Source organism: Protopterus annectens, chromosome 2.part1, assembly GCF_019279795.1.
Source record: "Protopterus annectens isolate FY-2018-M chromosome 2.part1, PAN1.0, whole genome shotgun sequence".
Lineage (NCBI taxonomy): Eukaryota > Metazoa > Chordata > Ceratodontiformes > Protopteridae > Protopterus > Protopterus annectens.
The window spans coordinates 932072527-932100291 of NC_056729.1; the positions used below are offsets into that span (position 1 = coordinate 932072527).

A 27765-nucleotide genomic window follows, 5' to 3' on the forward strand; every position below is an offset into this window, starting at 1 on the left:
TTGATGATTTGTGGATCGATATTTTTGGTCTTCTGTGAAACATAAATTATTGACCTCACATGAGTGACGAATAGCTATGCTTCCGTATGAGTGAGTGTGTGTGTGTGTGTGTGTGTGTGTGTGTGTGTGTGTGTGTGTGTGTGTGTGTGTGTGTGTGTGTGTGTGTGTGTGTGTGTGTGTGTGTGTATGTATATATATATATGTGTATGTGTGTGCATGTATGTTTGTATTTTTTATATATATATATATACATATATATATATATATATATATATATATGTATATATATATGGAGAGAGATGTATTTAAATATATATATATATAGATATAAACATATCTATAAAAATACAAATATATGTATGTGTGTGTGTATTACATTTACACACATTATTTATATATATATATATATATATATATATATATATATATATATATATATATATATATATATATATATATATATATATATATATATATAAACACACATATTTAATTCTTAACTAACGTAGAAGTTAGGACACAAATGAATCACTGGACAAACTTAAGTAAAAAAAAAATGCTGACAGGGACAGAGTAGTGTTCATCGATTTATTCCACTCTTCAGAACTTTTACGACAAAAGCACCTGATCTGAAATATGGAATAAATCTGTGAATATTAGTCTGGCTCCTGTCTGCATTTTTTTAACTTAGAAATTAGACTTCACTGCAACAGTGATATGCCTGTTCTACCTAATTTATCAACTTTCTACCTATAAACTACAGATATGGTACTTTTTTTCTTGAAAAAATGTGATAGCCTTTTTTAATGCTTACAAAACAGCAACAAGTGTTTAGGTAATGATGATTTGGCTCGTAGCATTTCAGAAGGTCTGAGGAGAAAAGAGAAAGAATGCTGAAATTAGAATAAGGAAAGGCTCCAGTGTGATGCTTAAAGTGCTCTGTAGAAGATGGCAGATTTGCAAGCATGAATATATAATGTTTGAACTTTTTTTAATTCAGTATTAATGTACTTTCATGTCAAAAATTTTTTTTTTTGTTAACTATTAGTGCTTATGGGTGGCATTATTGACAACTTCATTTGTTTCATCAGCATCTGATAGTTTTTTTTTTATAAACTTTGCAGATTGCATTGCTAAGAGAGGAACAAATGAGAAGGATTGAGAAGGAGCGAGTAAGTGCTAGTCAGCATTTCTGCTTAGAAAAGGTTGATTTGTAAAGTTAATGAAGTTGATGTTATGCATCATGTTTTGTTTTCTATTTCTGAAACAGCTTGAACGAATGAACAGAGCTAGAGAGCAAGGATGGAAGAATGTTCTTGCTTCAGGCCGCATTAGTGAACTTAAGGTAAACAAAACATGTAATTAAGCTGATGATTTACAGTATTATAAAAATGTCATTTTATTTGTTTAAACTGAATTTATTTGCTTTCTAAAATGATGGAGCTAAAATGTTTTTCACGGTCAACTTTTAGCATTGACAGTTTTTGTTATGAAGCATGCACGTGAATTATGTTTGTCTACAAGTTTTGGTATACTGGTTGCTTTTAAATTTAAATTTTATGTTATCCTTTCTCATTCATTGTTTTTGGCATACTGTATCCACCATCGTGTTTCACAGGTAAGGAAAGAGTTGATTTCCAGGTCTGATGCTGTCATTTTCATTCATTCCTCAACTGTTGGCTTGGATCCGACCCTACTCTCTTTTCCAGCTTGTGGAACACCTGAAACTCTCGAGCTCCACATTTACCCATAATGCCGTGTTCCCCTAACATATGGTAGATCTTGTTTGCCACAGTAGCAAATGGACATGGTCACAGCAAACTCTCAAGTTTAGCAAACTGGTTATTTGTGAGTGAGAATTTTTTCTTGTAATTTTTTTTCTTGGATCATCCATTTCCATAAGACTTGTTCTTTATAGGGCTATCCTTCCATTTTCTTACCCTTACTGGTGTAAATCTTAGTACCATCATTGGTTTTCCCCTTTCTTGTATTTGTGAGTACTTCTTTACATATCGTCATTGGTAACTTTCTTTCCTTTTTTATCTTCAAAAAAAAAAGACTTTCTTTATATTTTTTTTTCTTGTACTTGTTATTGTGATTCTTGTTATTTTAGTTCTTAAAAATGTCTGAGAAGCCTTTGGGTTTTAAAAACTGTACAGTCTGCGGCCATAAAATTCCTTTGTCAGATGTGCACTCTGAGTGTGTTTATTGCTCAGGCCCTGCACATTTAGACTCAAGTTGTGGCATTTTCAAAGCTTTTAATCCTACAGCTTTGACAAATCAGAAAAATCAGCTGGTATTAAGAGGTTTGCTACCGTCTAAGTTGTCATCAGTGTCATCTGGGGTCAAACCCCTTAGAAGTTGGATAAAAAAATGTGAAAAAGCATTCCCCAGAGCTGATCTGTCCTTTGATTCTGGGTTCTGAACCTCCTTAAAAAAATTTCCACAATTTCAGATCTGAACCCCTCAGATCCAAAAACTAAGCCTGGAAAGTCTCCTCAGATCTGATCACTGCCATTAGTCCTGTTTCCGGCTTCCTTTCCCTTCCCTTCTCCATTCTTGGGTAGGTCTCCTAGACATCATTCAAGACCACCGTCACCAGCATCTTCCACTTGTTCCTCCAGAACTGTGACCGAAGCCAATTGGGGACAGGCTGATGAGGAAGCTTCTCTCAATGCAGATTCAACTGAGGGTTCTTCTGGCTCTGACTCCCTCCATTACTGGTCAGAGGCTGTCATAGATACCATGTTGAACAAGGCTCCGATGAACTCCAATATCTGATTTGGTTCAAGTTGAGATTTCCTGTGATTGATGGTAATTCCCAGGTGAGAGATTAACTGGAGTACTTAGTCCTGTGGTTTGGTCAGATGATGCATGGTCAGAGAGGTTATGGTCATTTGTCTAAATATGGAAGCACCCAAGATCCCGGTATGATCAAGTGAGCTGCTACTACTGCCATACTTTTGGTGAAAACCATAGGGGCTGTGGTAAGACTGAAGGGCAAGAGCTCTGAATAGATAATGACTGGCTCCTAGCCAGAAGTGCAGATATTTCCTGGATCCGTCTTTTAATTTGTATATGATAGTATGCACCCTGAAGATCTGTTGAGCACATCTAGTCATCCTTGTAAAGAAAAGGCAGAATGGACTGAACTATGGCCATCCAGAACTTGGTTTACTAAACTGATTTGTTCAGATTGCCAAGGTCCAAAATTGGTCTCCATAGGTTCATAGGTGTGTACTAGGCCAACGACCCTGGAGCCTTTACAAGCCTAGCCCTTAGAAGTGCCCTGGGATCATGCCACCATTAGTTCCCTGTATGTCTATCAAGTCGAGTCACTGAAGTGATCCCCACTGTGAACTTTCTATTTCCCATCCATTCATCAAGATTTCTCTTGAAAAGAGCCAGTGAGGTGCTCTGCTTGACGTGTATGGGAAGTCTATTCCAGAGCATGGGCAGTCTCTGGGTTATGAACCTGTCCCTCCAACATGTTCTGTTGATTGTGATAATGAGGTTGAGGTCCCTGGGGCATATGGTGCAGAGGGATTGAGACTTCTTTAGTTGTAACATTTCTAACAGGGCTGGGTCTGACATGGCTTTGTAAGTCAAGTAGAGATCGTCTCTTAATAGATGATAGGAGACAAAGAAAAGCTGGAGTTTTTTTAGTCTGTCCATGTAGGGCATGTGTTTAAGGCCTAGGATCCTCTTCATGAGGTATTTTTGTGGCGTTTCCAGCTGTTGCAAGTGTTTAGTGAGATACATGCCAAATGGGCCATTATACTTGATGATTGGTCTAACGAGGGAAGAGTAGAGAGACTCCAGTCCTGTCTTTATCAGTAAAAAGAATCTGGAGTAAATTCCAGACTCACTGGTCTGGGATGACTTCTTAGATGGCTCTCTTTTTCTGACAGCTTGTTTATTTCTAGTGCTGCTGCTTCCCTCTGATTGGATGGAACAGGGAAGAGGGTATTGTATGAATCTCTGGAAATAATCCTCTGCACCCATGAATCTTTTGTAATCTCTAGCCAGGCTCTCTGGTGCAAGTATAAACAGCCCCCCACTGCCTCAAGAGATGGACAGTTGGGCCTCCTTTCAGGAGTGCTGGTAGGATCTTTCAGAGAAGGTATCTCTGGATCCCTGTTTCTGAGTACCACCTCTGCCGTTTGGAGAGTCTTCCATTAGAATTCCCCCCTGTACTACTGAGGGAATCCTCTCCATGTGGATCTTGGAAGGGACCCTGAGACTTTCTGAACCACATTTTTCATCCGCCTTGTTGGTTTCTAGAAAAGGTCCTTTAAGGAGTTGAAAAACATACACCCTATCAGACAGTGTTTAAACTTCCTGCTCACACCTTAAGAGTGTCTCTCTTTCTTTTGGACTAAATAAAGAACTTCCTTGAAAAGGAGCTTTGACGAAGGAAGCGCTGCAAAACCATATAAGTGCATGATGCAAATGCTTGAACCTGCCACCCGTATGGTACCTTCAGCTGTGTGGGAGATAAGTGTCATGAAAGAGTTTGAAAAAGATTAGAGGGTAGCCATCTGCAAGACAATAGTGTTCTTTTCCTTGGACGAAATGGTCCCAGTGAGGGATTGTTTCTTAATCAAATCCCTCTGGAATCATGTGAAGTGTGCCAAGTAATTCAGTGACAGAAGGGGAAAGGTCATTGAACCATAGACATGCATCCTGAATCTGCCCAATGCCCTAGACTCCCTGTTGGGAGGGTGGACAGAGGAACTCTGTTCTGCTAGTTCCTTCTCCGTGGCTTCCTCTGCTACCATGGCATCAGCTGGTACTCCCTTGCTCCAAAACTGTCCTTTGGTGGTGCCGGGATCCTATCTGTTTTCTTGGGGATTGGCTCAGTGGTGTCAGGTTCCTTCTATGCCCATAGAGAGACCAAATCAGTGAGCTTGTCAGCGAGTGGACTCCCCCAGGAGGTAGATGAGCCAGCTCCAAAAACCTACAGGAATACCAACTTCTCTTGGGAAGGGTTGTCAGTAGACCCAACCACACCTTTGCTTTAGAAGTTCTAGAATGTCTGTTAGGTTATGAATAACTAGCTTGGATATACTTTATTGCAATTTAAGGAGCCTAATAATGATTTATTGTGAGATTTTGTGATTACTTGCAGTTTTTAAATGACACTAGGTGGCAGCAAACCAACATAGGAAATGGGTTTTAAAATTATAATTACAACAAAACATTTTTAAATTATTGTGTTTTATGTGATTCAGTATACTTGTATTTAAAGCATGTTGTTATTTCGTATATGAATAGTTGACATTGGGTTTAAACATCTATAACGTTGTGATGTTTTTATTAGATCATTAATTTTATTGGTGGTTGGTGGATTATGGGGTCTATAAATAAGAAGTTTTTAATACTATTTTTCCATCTGAAGAAGTCCCTTGAGGTGAAAATGCTGCATTTTTTAGAACATTTCTGTATTTGTAACACGTGTGTTTTATTTTGAGTCACTGTTTACTTTTGCTTGCCGCCTTGTTTTTTATTAAAAGGATTTCAGATAAACAGTAGTACTTGAAGAGCCTTTACTTCTGTTTGTTAGTTATATTTGTGTGGCTTTTTATCTCCATTACACACGTTTATTAGTTTTATAAAGGAGAAACACTACCACTGCTTGGTTCCGATACACCGGAATATTATGGCTTGTGGAGGCAGTGAGATTGGTGACCTGAGGAAGCTGGTTGGTCAGTTAACCCAGCTTGTGGAGTTATTGACACTGATTTGCAGCTCTGTGCTTTCCTTAACAAACAAGAACCCATTGCTGGGAAACCAGGAGGTGTGGCAATCTACAGGAACCAGTATCCAAAGTAATAACACTTCCATTGTGAAGAATGGAGTTTCTTCTTAATCATGAGGACATTATAGAAGGTGAAACGGACTATCAGCAAACACCAAGAATCCTTTTGGAGTCAAATAATGAGAATGGGAATAGCTTCCCTGTTGAGTGCAAGCATCAAGTTATGAGCCGTGCACAAGGTGACTGTAACACCAATAATTTTAATACATTGACTGATTTAAGTTTGTGGCTTACTAAAAAGTTTAATTTTGATCACAGCCAGACAACGGACTCTGTTGTGTACGATGTTGGTGGAAATGATAGTTAGAACAATAATGTTAAATGTTTGGAGTCACTTTTATTTAAGTATAGAATTTTGAGTATTGACAATTCCCATGTAAAGGTATGTATTGGCTGTGGGATAGTACCCAAAGGCCTAAAAATGTGGAAATACCCAAACAATGTCATAGAGGGCTCAGACTTCCACAAAGAGTGGCTTAGAGGTTGTTAGAGCCCTTAATAAACAGAATGAGAAAGAGATGGAAACATTATGTGAGCATATTAATCACATTAACCCGAAGATTGTGAATGATTTATTATTCACTACAGGCGAATACAAGAAAAAATATTTTGAGGTTAGGGACTATGTTGATAAGAAATGTCATGGTATTTTAACTAGAATAAAGAAAAACTTAGAAAGGGATAGAAATAAATATTCTTAACAGCGTTACCCCAAACCAAAATTCATTACCCACCACCAGGTAGAGGAACATGGGAATGGGTTTATTATGAAATCTAAGAGGAATATGGGAAGTGAAGATAAGCAATATGAACAGGAGAATAGGTATGTTGATTCTGAACCCCAGTTTAACTACCAAGACCCTTTAGAGTATCCCCCCCCCTTTCGAGGTCAGATAAAGGTTGAAGAACAGGGAACCTACACCATACAACCATGACCAACCGAGGGGCAGGAGGCAATAGATTAACAAACACCACAGGGCAAGATAGTAAGAGAGAGTTACAAATTAACATATAGAGGTTACAATATTTTTAATTATAGTGAGTTAGAAGTAGCTAAAACCCATTTGGCGTTGTTTTCTAAGGGATTTAATTATATTCCCAAGAGGAAATTCAATATAAGTAAGTTAACAATTGATTTTGAAGTTGTTTTTAAGGAAGACAAATTTACAGTTATTCTATGGTAGTAATAAGCAGGTTACAAATGACTATGATTTTAAAAGAAAAAGTACCTATAACCCACCCTTACACTCCCAGCTGAAAAACTTTGAGACTTTTGTGGAAAATGAGTAAAGGAAAGGAGTTAAACAGAATAAACTTGTTTCAAATTTGTCTAAACTTGAAAATAGAATACTGGATGAATTAAGGAAAAACAAATTCCTTAGAGTGATAAAACCAGATAAAGGGGGCAGATCTGTGTTAATGAATTCATGTAATTATGAGGCAAAGATGATGAATTTATTGCATGATGTCAATAAATATGTTAAGGTCTCAATTAATGAAATCAATATTGCATATAAACGCATATACGTCACTTTAAAGGATTTATTTTTGGAGGGGCTCATTGACCTAGAAATGTTTACATTTTTACATTGTGAGAAGCCAAGGGTCCCTTCAATTTTTGGTATTCCAAAGGTGCACAAAGATTTTTTGATTCCCCCTATGAGTCTGATAGTATCAGCAGAAGGATCTGTGACAGCCCCACTAGCTCGCTATTTAGATGTGAAGTTGAAGAGAATTTCTAGTGACAAAGCAGTTTTAAAAGAATCTTGGGATTTTTTAAGATGTGTTAAACTAACCTTAGGTTGTGACTATAGATATAATTGGTTTATTTGGATGCATCCCTCATGAGGAAGGGTTAAATTGGTTCGAGGAGGCCGTGATAAAATTCGTTAACCTCAGTCATGAGGAATTCCGTCTTAACCTGCAGTTGATAAATATAATATTGAAAAATAATTTTGTTTTTTTGAAGGTGAATTTTTTTCAACAAGTCAGTGGTGTGGCGATGGGGGCTAGTTGCACCCCGTTATATGCCAATTTGATTTTGATGGTATGGGAGCATGTATATTTTAAATTCACATTTTAAGGAGTGCTGGATTTTATATAAGAGATTTTTGGATGATATAGTAATTTTTTGGACAGAAACAGAAGATAAGTTTAAATAGATCTCCAGCACTACAAATTCTTTTAAGGTTTACATATCAAATTGATTATGAAACGTTAAATTATTTGGATGTCACATTATATATATATGAAGGGGCTTTGAGATCTAGGATATATAGAAAGAAAACCTATTCAAACTCCTTTCTCCATTATACAAGTGCACACCCTTATCACCAGAAAGTGGGGATAATTATAGGTCAATATGTTCGTATCAGCAGGATAACCTCTCAGGACACGGATTTTGAAAATGAATGTATTAATTTAAAGAAGATGTTTTAGAAAGAGGCTACCAGTTGATATGATAAATAAAATATATGATGAAATTGTGGAGGGTACGAAGACTAGGCTTGCTTCTATATTGGGTATAGAACTTATCTACAGGAATGCTGCTGAAACTACTGAGTCAGAGGAAACAAATGATATAAAATATGAACTAGCCTTTATTACAGAACTTAATGGGGATTCCTGGATTATTAGAAATATACTGGAAAGAGAGTGGCAAAGATTTTCATGTTTATCAGACTACAAAGAGTTATTTGAAACTCCTTTTAAAGTTATTTATAGAAAAGGTTTTAACATTAAGTAAATGCTGGAGAACAATAAAGTTAAGAAGGTTACTAGAGGTAAGGTGGGTACATATAAATGTGGTTCTTGCCCCCAATGCAAATACATTATTATTCAAGAATATATGGATCTGAAGTAGTTAACTTCATTTATCTGCAATCTGTGGTTATTCGGATCCATATCGGATCCGAGCCGGCAACATTTTATCAAGCGTCTGCTCCAAGCTCCTCCCCTTATCCATAATCCCTCACCTCTCCTACCTTCCCTCAGATCATATATGCCGCTTTATGCGTATGTATCGTGGTCTCTATAGCTCCAAGTTGGGTATAGTAAGTGGAACTTTTGATTCTTAAGTTAGTGTGTGAGAGTAGTTGTTTGGGGTAACCCTTCCTCCCCTTTGTCTTGTCGTCGGTTTGTTTAAAAAAAAAAAAAAAAAAAATTTAAGTAGTTAGAAAGTTTGTGTTTTTTTTATTTTGAAATAGAGTAGGCCTAGCCAACCCCTGAGTGTGTGTGTGTCTAGTTTACCGATGTGAGAGTGTTCAATCTCGCCTTTGTTCTTACACATGGGTTCGGAGCCGATCCTCAGCTCCGTGCCGGCCGACTGCAAGCTCTGCATCGAGAAGAAGCTCGAGGACATCTAATACCCACAATCCCCCTCTGCCTTTACCTCAGATCTAGTTTGCCGCTGCTGCATACGCATCGCTGGGGACTAGCTCGAGGCTTTTACAGATAAGAATTTATCTTTCTGTTTAAATTTTTCAAAAAAATTACTTTAAATCTAGTCAATGAAAAGTTAGAGTAGGTGTGTGAGTGGACTTAGATTTCTCGGTTCCTTAGATTAGTTACCTAGTTTAACTAAAGGGTACAGAGTTTTTCGGGGCCTACCACCCCTACTTGGATTACTTTTGACTAAAGTATTTGTTGTAGTCTGCTTTATTAAGGAATTGACAAAGTGACTTTTACTGGACTGGACTGTTTCTCTTTTCTTGTTATTATGTCAGAAAAATTAAAATCTGGCTTCAAACGTTGTCAGTGTGGCCAAAAGATGTCGGTCACAGACAACCACAGTTCCTGTGTCTACTGTCTTGGCCCTCTCCACTTACAAGAGGACTGCTCTATTTGTCACTCTTTTAGTGGGAGGGTCATGACAGATAGGCGCAGGAAACTGATGGACAGAGGATTGCTGAAACCCTCTTTCCAGGAGGCTCTGGATGCTTCAGACCAGGCATCCAAGTCTCGAAGGTCGAAGGCGCCGGAGCCAAAGTCATCGGCTCCGAGCTCTTCGGTCTACTTAGATCACCGTTCCACAGACTTCGGGCCGAGTGTTCAACTGTTGGCAGTTTCGAGCCTCGAGTCTTGGAACCGTGACGGAGCTCCCCACCGACTCTGCTGAGGTCGGCTCCGTCTTCGATCCCTTCGACTCGTTCTTCTAGGCCCCTTTCCGACACCGATGTGGACCGTGTGGTGCAGAAGCTGATGGAGCATACGGCCCTATCTAAGCTTATCTCGGTCTCCTCTCAGTTGATGTCGAGACTTGAAGGCCTGCCACTATCTCCACCTGTTCCTCCTCCGAGACCTGTCCAGTCTTCGGAGCTGGAAGAAGCTGAACTGATGATTGTGGAGCCCTCGGTGCCAGAACCGTCTTTTTCTCGGTCGGCACCGTTCACCTCGACTCCATCCGATCCGTACCGGAGTCTCGGGCCGAAGATCCGCCCTGGTTCCGGGACCGAGAGTCGGACCGATGTTTCGTTCCGACGCCTCTCGGGCCTCGCACGGATCGATTCGGTTCCGTCCTCGGGGTCGGTGCCTTCGGCTCCTGTTTCGGGGATTCTTCCCATTTCTTCGGAACCGGGAGATACCTCGACTCGGGACCCGGGGGCCTTCGACCTCATGAGGAAGGTGTTGTCTACCCAGACAACCACATCAGCAGGTACAGCTTCTCCTCCCCACAAAGGACCGTTATCCTCCTCTGCACCCACGGCCCGTCCTTCCTCCTCCTGGGTCACTCCGCCCTTTGATGAGTTAATGGAATTAATTGCTCGAAGGGCGTGGGAGACTCCTGACACGGTGGAACCAGTCCCTAGGAAGCCGAATAAGTACATCACGGCACCACAGGACAAAGCTTACCTCACTAAAGGAGTTCCAGTAGACGCCATGGTGGTGGCAGCGGCCACGAAAAAGGAGATGTCGGAGTCTTCCTCATCTGTCCATCCGCCTAACAAAGATTCTAGGACCATGGACAGATACGGGAAGCGCATTTTCAGTTCAGCGGCTTTCTATGCGTTCCCTGAACTACTTGACTCATTTTACACGCTTACAGAGGGATCTAGTCAAAGAGTTGGGAGATACCTCCAGGGTGCTACAGATGCCGCCGTCTCAGAGAAAGTTACAGCGCATCTCAACACCCTTACGTCCATTGTGAACTCGTCCATGAGGCTGATATCCTATGCAGCCGAAGGATCGAGTAGGGCAGCGGCTTCAGCGATTGCTCTTCGTAGGCAATCCTGGATGCGTTTATGTTCATTTGCGGAAGCCTTCAAGTCTTCCTTTACTAACGCCCCATTTGACGGAGCCACACTTTTGGCCCTAAAGTAAAGGAGACCCTTACCCGGTGTGAACAGGAGGGAAAGACTCTGTCTGCTGTCGGAGTCCGTTTTCCACCCTTCCAGACCGTACCCCAAAGGGCAACGTAGGGAAAATGTGGTTTCAAAACCCCAAGGATCTTTCCCAAACACACAGGGTGATGCCCCTCTAGAGGCAGAGGGGGCAGAGGTGGAAGACGCCGCCTGGCGGCAGAGGGGTCCGCAAAACCAAGGTGACAGGGATAACCTCCTGGCAAACCTTTTCAGCACTCCTGAGAGGAGGCCCGACTGTCCTGCTCTGGAGGCAGTCGGGGTCGCTTAGCTTTATACCCTCAGGCCTGGCAAAACCTTTCTTCAGACAATTGGGTAAAAGCGTTGTTACCAGAGGTTACAAAATCCCATTTCTATCCACCCCCATTCCAAAGAAAACTCCCAGATGTACCACCCCATCTGCAGAGCCAGCAGCTACAGAAATTTCAAAGCTGCTAGAAAAAAGAGTCATCCAACCAGTCCCAGCGGACCAAATAGGATTCGAACTTACTCAAGGTTCTTTTAGTTCCAAAGAAAACAGGGACTGGAGGCCGATTCTGGACCTAAGCCATCTCAACACCTTTGTCAAGAAGGAAAAGTTCAATGGTCACGCTTCAATCGATCCTTCCATTCTTACAGAAGGATGACTGGATGTGCTCAATAGATCTGAAGGACGATACTACCACATCAAAATGGCCAGGGCGCCCAGGGATCATTTGCGCCGGCTGGGAGCCAGTCACTACCAGTCTGGAGCCCTGCCCTTTGGTCTGACCACAGCCCCCAGGGTCTTCACCAAATGCATGGCAGTGGTAGCGTCTCATCTGAGGCGCCTAGGATTCCAAGTGTTTCCGTATCTGGACGACTGGCTCCTGTCTGCCACCACCAGGCGTCAACTGATACAAGCCAGGGATTACACCCTACAACTTTGTACACACCTTGGCATTTCAGTAAATTTCGAAAAATCATTGCTACAGCCATCACAGCATATCTTATTCATAGGAGCGGAATTAGATACGCATCAGTTAGTTCTAAAACTTCCTACAGAAAGAATAGTAGCACTTCAATTCAACATTTCCCTTCTGCTGTCGGCCAGAAAATCTCCGGCAAAAATTGTTCTAAAAGTTTTGGGTCTCATGGCAGCTTCTCTCATTGCGATACCATTGGGAAGACTGCACATGAGAGTGCTACAATGGCTTCTGTTTGCACAATGGTCATTCCAACAACTTCCACTGACACACAAAATATTGATAACGAGAACATGCAAATCACACCTAATGTGGTGGTTACAGACTTGCAACCTATCCAGCGGAAGACCATTTGTGCTACCCGCACCTTCTGCGACGATAACCACGGACGCTTCCCTGATAGGGTGGGGGGGCATCTTTCAGGGACAGACAGTCCAAGGCGAATGGACCAATCTGGAGTACAATCTGCACATCAATGTTCTGGAGTTGAGGGCAGTGTTTTTGGCGTTGCAACACTTTGCTCCCCTTCTTCCTCCAGGGACGATTGCAGTCCAGACAGACAACATGTCCGTAGTCTGGTACATAAACAAGCAAGGGGGAACCAGGTCTTACCAATTATGCAGAGAGGCCATGAGAATTTGGCAATGGGCAGAGTCCACCGGTCGCTTTCTGATCGCAACGCACATCCCGGGGTCATCCAACGTCATAGCCGACAGGCTGAGCAGGGCAATACTATTGCCTCACGAGTGGTCCCTCAAACAGTCAGTTGCAAGAAGGATTTTTCGCAAATGGGGCCAGCCTTCCTGCGATCTGTTTATGCCTCCAATGAACGCCAAATGCAGGAGCTACTTTGCCCTATTACCCTCCAGGGAAGTCCCCAGGGACGCTGGTACACGATTGGCCCGGGTCTCCTATATGCTTTTCCACCATTTCCTGATTGCAAAGTTTCTACAGAAAGCCAACAACCTTCAGAGGACGATTATTCTCATTGCCCCGTTCTGGCCTCGTCAAATTTGGTTCCCTTTTCTATTGCATCACCGCATTCGGGGACCTTGGATGCTGGACCCAGAGCCAGATCTACTGACTCATTCGTCAGGAGTTCCTCACCCTTCTCTAGAATCTCTCCACCTAGCAGCTTGGCTGCTCCGCTTCCCTTTTTAGCCAGGTCAGTTCCCCTTACATCAGCAGTTCAAAATATTTTAGTAGCTTCTCATAAAGCTTCCACTACAAAGACTTATACTAGTAAGTGGAAACGTTTTGTCTTTTAAGGAATCACATCATTTGGACCCTGTTACAGCTCCATTAAATAAGGTTTTAGAGTTCTTGACTGAATTATTTCATGAAGGAGCTTCCCCGGCTACTTTAAGAGTGCAGTTAGCTGCCGTTTCTAACTTTCATGTAGAAGAATGTGGTGCACCTATTATGGCCCACAGACTTTGTAAAGCCTTTTTAAAAGGTTCTTTTCATATCAGACCACCAGTCAGAAGTCCGACATCACCGTGGAATTTAAACTTGTTGCTCTCTAAATTGATGTTGCCACCTTTTGAACCAGCTTCAAGTTGCGCATTGAAATTTTTGTCATGGAAAACTTTATTTCTAGTGGCCATTACATCTGCTAGACGAGTGTCTGAACTTCAGGCCCTTTCGATCAAACATCCTTATTTAATATTTCATTCCAACAGAGTATCCCTACGCACTAATCCATCCTTTCTTCCCAAAGTTTGTTCTTCTAGTAATCTTAATCAATCCATTGAATTACCCACCTTCTTAAAAACCACTCTAATAGATTGGAGTATATGTTGCACAAGCTGGACGTCCATAGACAACTCAGATTCTATTTGGATAGGACAAAAGATCACAGGAAATCTGATCAACTATTTGTAGCCTTTGCTGACAGCAGAAAGGGTCTTGCAGTTACAAAACGAACTCTTTCTAAATGGCTAACTGACTGTATCACATATGTTTATGAAGCTTCTGACCAAACATTATCAGCAAAACCCAGAGGACATTCTACCAGATCAGTGTCTACATCTTTGGCTCACGCAGCTCGCTTACCTTTAGACACTATTTCAGCGGCTGCTACTTGGGCTAAACCACATACATTTATCTCTCATTACAAAGTGGACAGGGTTTCTAGGGATAGGGCAACCTTTGGTTCCACTGTGCTCAAGAACGTTCTCCCTTGAGTTCCTCAGGATCATGGAGCTAGGACGCTACCCATGTGTAAGAACAAAGGCGAGATTGAACACTCTCACATAAAGAAGTTATGTCCTTACCATAACGCTCCATGTGGAGTGTTCATCTCGCTTGGTTATTACACTCCCACCCTTCCCACCCTTAGGAAGAACGCTCGATTTGGTGCCTGGTCTGGAGTATTCTCCTTCTGCTGTTGCAGTATTACTGTTACTATCATACTTTGGGTATGTTTTGTATATATGTACTTTTATGTATATAGTTGGCATGTGTGCGTGCTGTATGTCTGGTTTGCTTGCAAACTAGATCTGAGGTAAAGGCAGAGGGGGATTGTGGGTATTAGATGTCCTCGAGCTTCTTCTCGATGCAGAGCTTGCAGTCGGCCGGCACGGAGCCGAGGATCGGCTCCGAACCCATGTGTAATAACCAAGGCGAGATGAACACTCCACATGGAACGTTATGGTAAGGACATAACTTCTTTTTTGGCTCAGTGGAGTGTGTTATGGCTGACCAGCCTAAACCAATGTTTAAGAAATGCACAGACTGTGGCCACACTCTGTGTGTTATTTGCCTTGGCATTCCCCATCTTAGTTTGCCATGTGCTGTGTGTGCAGAGTTCAGTTCCAGAGCCCTTAAAAAGAGGAAGGCGAAACTGGTAACCAAGGGCCTGCTACCAGTTTCTGCCTTAGAGACGATGGCCTTGACATCGGCTGCTGTAGCCGACCAACCCCCCCCAAAGGCTGGGACTCAACCTCCCTCTAAGCCTGCTGAGGTGAGGACAAAAGCTACAGATAAGGAGTTCCTTGGATCAGACTTGTTCAGATCCAAGCAACTCTCGGGGCCGAGAACAGGGAGCCAGATCTGAGGGAACGGAGATGTCTTCGGCCCCGACTTTGTCGGATCTGAGCCGTTCCTTCGGAACCCTGGCTACCTTGGCCTCGACCCCGATCCTCACGATGGAGCTGGGGAGAACTTCTTCGTGTTGGTTGACAAGGAGGTGTGCTCTCCTTCGGCCTTCGATGTGGTGGAGAGGGTTCTCTCCCAGGGATTGAGACCCCAGCCCATTGCCTTGGATCTGTCCAGGCTGCCTTGGATTTGGTCACGACTCCCATCAGGTTGTCCCAAGGACAGCCCATGCCAGAGGACTCCCAGGTGGATCCCATCGTGGAACCCCCTCATGACTTATGAGCCCTCTTCAGAGAGTCCCACTGAGGAGGCCCCATGTAAGCATTCGTGTAAGAGGAGGTACATGGACTCCCCCAAGTCCCCTCACAGAAGATACTGACTTGGATGAAGGTGAGGGTTCCCCCAGGTCACCTCCCATCATGGAAATCCTCCGCCAGAGGGGAGATTGGTCAGCCCCAAAACCTCAAAATCCGTGTTCTTGGAGGCCTTTGGCATGGGCCCATCTACATCCTGGATGTCCCTTCCTGCAGATCCAGTAGTGGATCTTATCACCACACGGACATGGAAGGAGCCTGACACCATAAAGCCAATACCCAAATGCCCAGACAGGATCCTTTCTCCTCCCACAGACAGGCTTGGTACAAGGGATCCCCTGTGGATGCTATGATGGTGGTGGCTGCCACCAAGAGAGAACTGGCTCAGGAAAGTTCTTCAGTTCACCTTCCAGACAAAGAGTCTAGGGTGGTAGATCACTTTGGGAAGCGAGTCTTTTCTTCAGCGATGTTTTCCATACGAGCACTGAATTATTTGGCACACTTCATTCGACTCCAGTGAGACCTGGTCACGGAATTCGCTATGTTGCCCCCAGAGTCCTTGTCACCAGAGGACAAGCTGCTGTTCTCAGCGAAAATGTCGACATTGAAATCTATTTCTAACATGTCCATGTGTCGTCTTTCCCATGCAACGGAAGGAGCGGCTAGGGCGGCTGGGACTGGTGTAGCTATGAGGCGGCATGCCTGGCTCAGACTGTCAATTCGTGGATCCCTTCAAGGCATCTTTCACGAATGCTTCCTTTGATGGTTCCTCCCTTTTTGGGAAGACAGTTCATGACACCTTAGTCCAGAGCGGGAAGGACAGGAAGACTCTGCCGTTGTAGTCCGCTTCTCTAGCCCTCAAAGATCCTTTTTTAGGAAAATTAAAGGGCAGATGATGATGTGGTTTCAAAAATCTCAGTTTTCCCGAGACACTCAGGACAACTCATCCCCTAGAGGCAGAGGGGGACAAGACAGACGCCACCCCAGAGGCAGACGGGGGAGTCCAAGGAACTTTGGTTCGAGGGAGACCTTCTCGGACCGACCCGCGCAGCAAACCTGAGAGGTTGCTTGACTGTCCTACTGTGGAGACAGTCGGGGGAAGATTGTCATTGCACCTAACGGCTTTGGAGTCCATCACAATGGACCGTTGGGTGCTCCAAATAATATCCAGAAGATACTCCATCTCGTTCATCGTCCAACCTATACATTCAAAGCGCCTCCCGGATGTCCCACCCACTCAAAGGGAGGCCGCAGTGCACGAAATTTCAAAGCTGCTTTACAGTCGGGCCATCAAATCGGTCCCCCCAGATCAGTCCGGAGTAGGCGTTTACTCCAGGTTCTTTTTAGTGACAAAAAAGACGGTAGACCTCAGACCCATAATGGACCTGTCTACCCTGAACCTGTCAGTAGCCAAGCAGAAATTTTGGATGGTCACGTTACAGTCTATCCTACCTTATCTCCGAGGATGCGACTGGATGTGCTCGTTAGACCTCCAGGACGCTTACTACCACATCAAGATTTGCAGAAGCTCCAGGAGATTTCTTCGCTTCCGGCTGGGAGCCAATCATTTCCAGTTCAGAGCCTTACCCTTTGGTCTCACCATAGCCCCCAGGGTGTTTACCAAGGTTATGGCAGTAGTAGCGGCTCACCTGAGGCTTCAGGGAATTCAGGTGATGTTCATCGGGTTTCACTGTTGCAGTCATTACATTTGGGTAATCTGCTGGCAGGTTCCCCTCAGTCAGCCTGATTAACAAAGTCTTGGGACCTGCGTCGGTTGCTGTCCCTTCTTCCATGACGTCAGGTCGTCAGGGATATAAAACATGCAGCTGACACCGTTACATCAGTCTTTCTTGCCGCGCGGTGACCGAAGCAGAAGCAGTTTGCAAGTGCCGGTCGGCAGACTCCTGAAATTTTCGTTTTCGAGTTTCATAACCGAAGTCTTCTACTTAAAGCTAAGTGCCCTGTTGAGGAAACTTTTTCTTGCTCCTTACCAATGTCAGTAAAAGTTAATAATTGTATTACTTGTGGGAAGCAAATACTTCATAAGGATTTTCATTTGCACTGTATTCCTTGCCTAGGCCCTGACCACAACGTACCTTTGTCGGTTTTGTGCTTTATTTAATCAGTGCACTGTCTGTCGTTGGTACATTTTTTGCTTCAAAATATTTCGGTTCTTGGTTTAATTATCCAGAAATTACATTGGTTAGCCATCCAACTACCGGAATACGGAAAAATAACGCAAAGAAAAAGACAGAGACAGGCCGTTGAGGTCCAAAACTGCTGATGATGCTTCTCCTAAGCCAGTCGCCAGTTTGCTGGTACTCAGTGAGGTGCTTTTGCAGCACCTGATACCCGCTACTTCTGATTCGCAGGCCTCTACTGAGACCCATTCAGAGTCCGGTATGCCGCGAGATGCTTCACATATGGAACCCGCGGATGTCTCTACCTTGGTTGGGTCCAGATCCACTGAGCAGGCACCAGCTTCTGCGGGTGTATTCAGGCCTACAGACTTGCATATTAAACCAACTCCAACTTCAGTGCTAAGGCCTAAATCTCGATCTGTGTCTAAAAACCGATGCCCAGGCCACATGTTCAGGCCCCTATGCCTAAAAAACAAATGATCAAAATGGCTGAAGATTTAATTACTCTAATCAGGGGTAGTCAACCCCCCTCCTCCAAGAGGCCTAGGATTGAAATTGGCTATGAATCTTCTGAACAGGACTCTGTTTCTTCTGACACTTCAGATGATCTGGACTTGTCCATACCTACTTATGAGGACTCTGATGCAGAGGATTCCATTCTTCTCTGCTTTTCAACCTGAGGATTTCTCTTTTGGGGAAACTTTACATACCTTAAGGGAGCATTTCCACTGGGAAAGTCAGGATTTCTCTGAATCCAAAAAGAGGCTTAGGGATTTCTTCCTCAGAATAGGCCTTTGGCTATACCTCCTGTACTAGATATTGTTGATGTGTTTTCGGAATCCAACATGGCCCCTGATTCCTTGCCTCCAGCCCCTAGCAAACCAGACGGGTACTACAGGGTTCCTGAGTCCCACAAATTCCTTTTCAAAAATCCTGTTGCAGACCCTGAAACCATTTCTCAGGGGCCCAAGGGCATTAAGGCTTCTACTGCTAAAAATCCTACCCCTTTTGATAAAGACTCCAGAGCGCTGGGTAGATGGGGTAAAAAGGTTCATACTTCTGCAACCTTAGCAATCAGGGCTTTAAACTGTCAATTCCATATGCTAAAATATCAACAGCATATCATGGGACTGCTTAAACAGAAAATTGTTGATTTCTGACTGTGTGGAGAATAAAGATTTGCAGGATTTATCGCATTCAGCTGAACAAGTTGGCAAACATACTTTGCAATGTGGTTTTGATTCCTTAGACGCCTCTTGTGGGGCTGCTGTTACTGGGTCTGTGCTTAGAAGGCATGCTTGACTTAAGGAGCAATCTCTGCCTGATCATGTTAAAGCAAAACTTTTGGATGCTCCTTTACAGCAGGACCGCTTATTTGGCAATAAGGCTGAAGACGTTCTAAAAAAGATGGAAGATGAAGCTAAATCTATGCCAACTGTAAAAGATTTTTTACAAGTGCTACCTCCTAGATTTAGTAGGCATTGGCCTACTAAGAACTGGTCCTTTCCAGTTCCTTCCAGAGCCACTACGGCCAAACCCAGACATTCCAAAACCACCAGGTTTCAGTCCCAAGGGATTTTCAGAACTAAGCAAAGGGGTGCTTCCACTTCCAAATCTGGAAACAACAAGGCACCATACTATGGTAAACAGTCTCAATGACTTCCCTTTGAAATTACCAAGCACTTGACTCTTAGCCACCCCTTTGTGGGGAAAACTGGCTCTTCATTCAAGAAACTGGCAACTTATAACCCAGGACAAATGGGTTTTAAGTATAGTGTCCCAGGGATACAGATTTCATTTCCACACGCTGCCAACTCCAAACGGGTGGCCAGACCTGCCCCCAAATCAGTGCTCAGAGACTCAGAAACAAGTACTTTCCCTCCTAAATATGGGGGCTATTCAACTAGTACCAGAAGAGGAAAAGGGACAAGGTTTCTATTCCAGAATTTTCCTGGTACCCAGAAAAGACAAATCATGGCGTCCAATTCTGGACCTGTCTACTCTAAACACCTTTCTGGACATTCCAAAATTCAAGATGCTGACTCTTCACCAGTTACTTCCTATGCTAGGCAAGGGTGCCTGGTTGGCAACACTTGCCTTAAAAGAGGCTTACCTGCATATCCCAATCACGGAATCTTGCAGAAGACTCCTACGTTTCAAAGCAGGATGCATGCATTTTCAGTTCTCTGCACTGCCCTTTGGCTTGTCTACTGCGCCCAGGGTATTCACAAAGTGCCTGGCTCCAGTAATTGCATTTTGCAGGCAAAGAAATATTCAAATATATCCATACCTGGATGATTGTCTAATTCAGGCAGAAAACCAGGCCATTCATCTAAAACATCTGGTGTTTGTAAAAAGACTTCTAACCTGTCTAGGGTACACCATAAACAAAAAGAAATCTCAACTGGCACCCTCTCAAAAAATTACATTCCTGGGTGCAAGCTTGAATACAACTGCCCAGATGGCTTTCCTTATGTCAGAAAAGCAAATTCATTTGGTGACTTACTTCAAACAGGCGGCCACAAAAACCATGCTATCTGCAAGGCAAATACTGCAAGCCTTGGGGTTCATGGCCTCATGCATTCTTCTAATTCCATATGCAAGACTGCATATGAGGAAACTTCAGTGGTACTTAAAAAGTTTATGGAGTCAACTTCACAGCCTGGAAACAATGATCTCTATCATACCTTGCCTGCACCTAGAGTTCCTATGGTCGGCAGAGGCCTGCCACCAAAACAAGGGACTGCCATTCACACCACCCCCTGCCTCCCAAACCCTAATTACAGACGCATCAGACTATGCATGGGGGGCCTCATCTGGCAGGGAAGTGCATTCAGGGCAAATGGAGCCCAAGTCAAATGCACCTTCATATCCATCAAAAAGAAATGCTAGCTGTACAGAGTGCACTGACAGCCTTCAAGGACTACCTTCATCCAGGACAATTACTGATAAAGACGGACAACACAATGGTTATGTGGTACATAAACAAGCAGGGGGGTACACATTCCTACCCCCTCTGCAGACTAGCCATGACATTGTGGAACACTGCCTTGAGCTACCAAGTACAACTACAAGCTCATTTCCTGCCAGGAAAGCAGAATGTTCTGGCAGGCAAACTAAGCAGAAATCTCATTGACCCTCATGAATGGAAACTGGAACCACGTATTTTCAACATGTTGACACGCAAATGGGGCAGCCTGACATAGATCTTTTTGCCTCAACCCAGAACTACCAGTTGGACAAATTTTGCACAAGAACTCATCACAAAAAAGCTTGGAAAGTGGATTCTCTGTCCTTCAGCTGGAAAAACCTATCAGTCTATGCCTTTTCCCCTCTGCCTTTGCTCTCCAAAGTTCTACTAAAAGTCAAACAGGACAAACTAAAAATGATTTTAATTGCTACAGACTGGCCTCGCCAACACTGGTACCCACTCCTGCGCAGTGTGTCGCACATTTCTCCATGGCACCTGCCTCAGACACCTTCCTTACTGTCTCAGCAGGAGAACCAAATTCTGCACCCTCAGCTCCAAACATTGAATCTTGCAGCTTGGCTAATCACTTAAATTCACCCTTAGCATCCCTCAGCAAACCTGTGATGGGTGTCATTTTGGAGGCGAGAAGACCTAGTACTAGAAAATCTTATGCTGACAAATGGAAAAGATTCTCTGCCTGGAATCAATCTCAAGGGAAGAGCACAGCAGTGCCCAATTTACCTCAGATTTTGCAATACTTAACTGAGATGCTTCATAAGGGCCTGTCTTTTTCTTCCATAAAAATCCATGCCTCAGCCATTTCAGCTCATTACAACACAGACCCCCTCCCCTTCTCTCATCCTCTTCTAAAGCAATATTTCAGAGGGGCCAAAAACTTGAGACCACCCAGGAGAGCTCCAACCCCTGCCTGGGACCTTAGCTTTGTATTGGAGAAACTCACTATATCTCCTTTCGAGCCAGCTGCAACTGCAGACTTAAAATTTCTTTACTGGAAAACAGCCTTCCTTTTAGCAATCACTTCAGCTAGAAGAATATCTGAATTACAGGCCCTTATGGCAGTGGAGCCTTTCATCATCTTTCATGTGGACAGGGTGTCACTCACGACCAATCCATCATTCATGCCCAAGGTGGTATCCAGTGTGGCTCTTAATCAGTCCAGTCATTTGCCAGCTTTCTTTCCCAATCCACAGAACAAGGGAGAGCAGATTCTGTATTCATTGGATGTACACAGACAACTTAGATTGTACTTGGACAGGACTAAATCTCGAAGAAAATCTGAACAACTGCTGGTAGCATTTGCTGCAGGGGCGGAGGGGAAGGCTATTTCAAAGCAAACCATTTCTAAACGGATAAGCCATTGTATTAATTTCTGTTATAAGCACCATGGAAAACCTGTCCCCCTGGGGATCAGATCTAATTCCACCAGGGCTGCATCTACTTCAGCAGCCTTTCTCAAAGGTGTTCCTACCAGGGATATTCTAGAAGCTGCTATCTGGAGTTCAGTTCATACTTTCACCAAGCATTATCACTTACCAGTTTTCTCTAAATCCAGAGCTGGTTTTGCCACTGCTGTTTTGCAGGGCCTTGTAGCTGGTCCTAATGCTGTATAAATCCATCCTCCCAACCTTAGCTTTGGGAATCTACCCAAATGTAATGACTGCAACAGTGAAACACGAACATAGTACAGTTGTGTACACTTACCATAAATATAGATGTTCGAGTGTATTCACTGTTGCAGTCCTGCTTACCCTCCCTCCAGCCCTTCTTTCTTTTATTATGCTTAAAAGCCTTTTTGGTGTATTTGCTTTTGTTTGGAGGTATATTTTTGTGTTTCTTATTTTATTTTTATATATATATATATATATATATATATATATATGTGTGTATATATATATATATATATATATATATATATATATATGTATGTATATTTTTGGTACTTATGTATTATCGCAACCAGATTTTTAACGGCAAAAGATCATGACATATGGTCATTAATGTTGTACAAATGTTGTTTACATTATACTACTTTTTGTGGGTAAGACCTTATGTTTGTATGGTGTTAGACTTTTTATTATAAATAATTTTGTGTAATTTCACTGTCACTTGCTGAGGATTGCCAGTGCCGCAACTGTTTGATTGACCCACAAAATTAGAAACAAGTCTGACTGTCGAATAAATAGTTTGCTTTTTTTGTTCTTTTTCATTTTGGGGGAGTCATTTCACATTTATGGAGTAGGTACTGGAAAGGGGTAGGTAGAGTGATGTATCATTTGTCGAAACACAGAATAATTCTTACGTTATCTCTGTTTATGGAAAGGCTTTTAGTATGCAACCATGGCATTTTGACAGCATGTGAAAAAGGAATGCTGCTTTCAGGATTGTAATGAATATTTTCCTTAACTTACACAGTAGAAATGGTTTATGGGATTTCAAAACCCCAGCCATACTGCATCACCTGCATCACCTGCAAGGCTTGGATTACTACGAGTACATTGTTCTATGTTACTATAAGGATGAACTGGCTAAACTGGATCCAACGCTTCTTGATCTGTATGAAAAGTGCACCCTTGCATTCTATTACTACCAAATTAAAAAGTTTGCATTGCGGCACACTTTGGCCATGCAACCTGCTGTGGAGCTGTGAAACAGATCCATGCCTTAGTTTGAAGCATATCAAGCTTATTTAACTTTTTAGTAATAAAACAACCATATTTCATGACAGTTAAGCAACCGGTATTGCCGTTAAAAATCTGGTTGCGATAATACGGAAGTACCATATTTTTTTTTTTTGCTCCCCATTTGCGGGGCACCTGACATCTGGGGCAAGAAAAACTGATGTAATGGCGTCGGCTGCATGTTTTATACCCCCTGACGACCTGACGTCATGGAAGAAGGGACAGCAACTGACGCAGGACCCAAGACTTTGTTAATCAGGCTGACTGAGGGCAACCTGCCAGCAGTTTACCGAAATGTAATGACTGCAGCAGTGAATACACTCGAACATCTACATTTATGGTAAGTGTACACAACTGTACTTTTCCTTACCTAGACGATTAGCTCCTTGCTGCTACCACCAAGCATCTACTTTGCATGGCCAGAGACTCCTTCATGCATCTTGCAGTCAATCTAGGGATCATCATCAACATCTCCAAGTTCTGCCTAAATCCGACACAGACCTTGGAATTCATAGGGGCATGGTTGGACACTCTACTATTACAAGTTTTTCTCACTCAGGACAGGATCCAGAACCTACGGGCCCATGTGTCAATGATCCTCGGCCCCAGGACACCGATGGTGAGCAACATTCTCCACGCTCTAGGCTCCATGGCAGCAGCAATTTCAATTCTACCATGTGCGCGTCTTCACATGAGGGTGCTCCAGTGGTCTTGGTTAGACCTCCCCATGGACTACCATATACGGATCAGCAGAGCCTGCAAGACTTCTCTTCTTTGGTGGGCTCAAATCGCCGGAAATCTTGGCAGGTCACCCATTCTTAACATCCCCAGCCCAAGCTACAGTGACCATGGACACCTCCCATCTCGGGTGGGGATGGGGCACTTTTTGGGAAGGACAGTCCAAGGCACGTGGTCCCAAACCGAGACCAGATTGCATATCAATGTCCTGGAGATGAGGGCAGTGCTTTTAGCATTGCAAGCCTTTCACACTGCCCCCCCCCCCCGGGGATGATAGCATTTCAGTCAGACAATATGTCCATTGTCTGGTACATCAATAGGCAAGGAGGGACCAGATCTTACCCTCTCTGCTGCGAGGCGATGAGAGTGTGGGAGTGGGCGATTTCCACCAGTTGGTTTCTGATTGCAACGCACATCCCGGGACGCTCCAACATTTTAGCGGGCAGATTGAGTCGGGCTATTCAAATGCCATACGAGTGGTCTCTGAAACAGTCAGTAGCGGAGGAGATCTTCCTAGCATGGGGTCACCCTTGCTGCAATCTCTTTGCATCTCCTTCCAACGTGAAGTGCAGCAAGTTTTTCGCTCAAATCCCCTCCCCAGGGGACTCCCCCAAAGACGCTGTAGTCCATGCTTGGCCTCCTGGGTTACTGTATGCCTATCCCCCACTACCTCTCATTCCGAAGTTTCTTCAGAAAGCATACGACTGGGGTGCAAAGTGATCCTCATTGCCCCATTCTGGCGTCGTCAAGTGTGGTTCCCCTTCCTCTGGTCTCATGCTCTAGCTCCTCCACGGATTCTAGATCCCTGCCCGGATCTCATATCCCATCACTCGGGTATCAGTCCGCCTGACCTGGACAGCCTCAAGCTGACTGCTTGGTTGCTCCAGTTCCCCTGATCGCTAGGACTCCCGGTTTATCATCTTCGGTAAAGAGTATTCTGGTGGCATCCCTCAAAGCTTCCACTAGGAAGGTTTATCACAGCAAATGGAAACGCTTCTCTATTTGGGCTTCTCAGAGAAACATAGATCCATTTACTGCCCCAGTTCCTGCAGTCTTGAAGTTTTTGTCATATATTTTTCAACAAGGGGCTAGTTCCTCCACAGTGAAAGTACAACTGGCAGCCATATCTAATTTTCATGTCTGTGAAAATTTGAATGTTCTGGCCTCCTTGAGATTGTGCAAGGCCTTTCTCAAATGTACTTTTCTCTTGCATCCCCCGGTTAAGAATTCCATCCCCCCTTGGGACCTTACTCTAATTCTGCAGGCATTGGTGGCACCCCCTTTTGAACCAGCAGCGTCAGCAGACTTAAAGTCTCTGCCCTGGAATACAGCATTTTTAGTGGCCAATACTTTGGCTAAAAGGGTTTTTGAGATCCAAACTTTGTCTGCTTTGCCCCCCTACTTGATTTTTCATAAAGACAGGGTTTCGCTTCGCACAAACCCTTCTTTCTTACCGAAAGTGGCTTCTGAATCTAACATTAACCAGATGATTAATCTGCCTGTGTTCTTTCCAAATTTCCAGAACAAGGGTGAATATAAGTTGCACTTTTGATAGATGTTCATAGACAGCTTTGTTTCTATCTACACAGGACTAAGCAATTTCATAAGTCTGACCAATTATTCATGTCCTTTTCTAGACCTTTTTTGGGCAAGGCCATTTCCAAGGTCTACTTAGCCAGGTGGATTACACAGTGTATACTGCAATTCTGTAGGGATAAAGACCTATCCCCACCTGGTCTTATTAAAGCTCATTCCACCAGATCTATGTCAACTTCTGCTGCTTTTTGGTCTAGGGTTTCTCTGGATGACATCTGTGCAGCAGCGACCTGGCAAGGTCACATACATTCATCTCTCATTATAAGTTGGATTTGATCTCTAGAGGGAGAGCATCCTTTGGCTCTGCGGTGCTCAGGAATATCCTTCCATGAGGGCCTCCCAGGAGGTTTGGTAGCTGGAGACTCTGTCCCACAGGTTGCAGATAAATTAAGTTAACTACTTCAGATAAAGAAGTTATGTACTTAACATAACGTTCCATTTGAGTAGTTATACTTCATTTTCTGCAACCGTCCCTCCCTCCTTCCCCTGAACCTGTTCTAGGTTAACGTTATTGAGTTGCTAATAGTTTGGTTAGTGGCAAACTCGATCTGAGAGAAGGTAGGAAAGGTGAGGGATTATGGGTAAGGGGATGAGTTTGGAGCAGATGCTTGATAAAATGTTGCTGGCTCGGATCCGATATGGATCCGAATACCCACAGGTTGCAGAAAATGAAGTATAACTACTCTGATGGAACATTATGGTGAGTATATAACATTTTTTTTAGAGGCTAGAAACAGGACTATAATGGGAAAGACATACAGTACCTGTGATACTAATGGTGTGATTTATACAGCAAAGTGTAAAAAAAATGCATTTCATTTTACGTAGGCAAGACGGAAAGAAAACTTAAGAGAAGAGAGTATGAACAGATGCATGATATTCAAATCAAAAACCAGAAGAATGCATTATACAAACACATTTTAACCTTTGTATGGGGCAAGCTAACTATTTTTCATTTTAGAGAATATTATAGATGACACAAGAGGGGGAATTTAGGAGACTAGAATAGAGTTCAGAGAGGTTTAATGGCAGATTTTGTTAGAAGCACATAAACTTCCTGGATTCAATGATAGTCTCCCTAGACCCTGTTCTTAAACTAAGGGCTGCTAGGTTATCAATAACTAGATTGGATATATTTTATTGCAATTTAAGGAGCCTAATAATGATTTATTGTGAGATTTTGTGAATACCTCTAATGTTTAAATATGACACTAGGCGGCGTCAAACCAGCATAGGAAATGGGTTTTAAAATTATAATTACAACAAAAAGTTTTTACTAATATTTAAGTTAAATTATTGTGTTTTATGTGATTCAGTATACTTTTATTTAAAGCATGTTATTTCCTATATGAATAGTTTACACTGCGTTTAAACACAGATCTATAGGAGTTGTGTTAACATTTTCATTAGATCATTAATTTCATTGGTGGTTGGTGGATTATGGGGTCTATAAATAAGAAGTTTTTAATACTATGTTTTTCCATATTAATAAGTCCCTTGAGACGAAAACGTATTTGGTAGACGGTTTATGTATTCGTAACACGTGCGTTTTATTTTGTCACTTTACTTTTGCTTGCCGCCTTGTTTTTATTAAATGGATTTTGGATAAACAGTGGTGCTTGAAGAGCCTTTACTTCTGTTTTATAAGATGTTCTTCGTGTTTCACTGTTGCAGTCATAACTGTAGGGTGATCCTGCCGGCAGGCAGCCCGAGGTCGGCCAGAATTCCAAAGTCTGGGTCCGGCGTCGGCTGTACCAGCAAGTACCCTGATGTCAGAACGCAGAGGTATAAAGCTGACAGCCGACGCCATCTTCTCCAGTCTTTCTTGCCGTGCAGTGGAAAGCAGCTCGCAAGTTGTTGGTTGGCAGATTCCCGGACAACGTGCTTTGCTTGTCGTCGGTCCAAAGACTACTTCTTCTCTTCTCAAGCTAAGTACCCCATTGGGGAAACTTTTTTCTTGCTCCTCCGATGCCAGAAAAAGTTAATTGTATATCGTGTGGAAAACAAATACCTCATAAAGATTTCCACTCCTACTGTCTTCCTTGCTTAGGCCCTGACCACGACGTTTCTTGCTGTCGGTTTTGT

General features: G+C 43.1%; 1 protein-coding gene across 1 annotated transcript in view; it reads left to right on the forward strand.

Moving 5' to 3' along the window:
• The window catches only part of NEK1 (NIMA related kinase 1), a gene marked incomplete in the record, with an annotated part of 3475820 nt that overhangs the window by 1360348 nt on the left and 2087707 nt on the right, over positions 1–27765 (forward strand). The window contains 2 exon segments of the mRNA XM_044062568.1: positions 1125–1172; positions 1271–1345. Of these exon segments, the coding sequence (XP_043918503.1) occupies positions 1125–1172; positions 1271–1345 (123 nt within the window).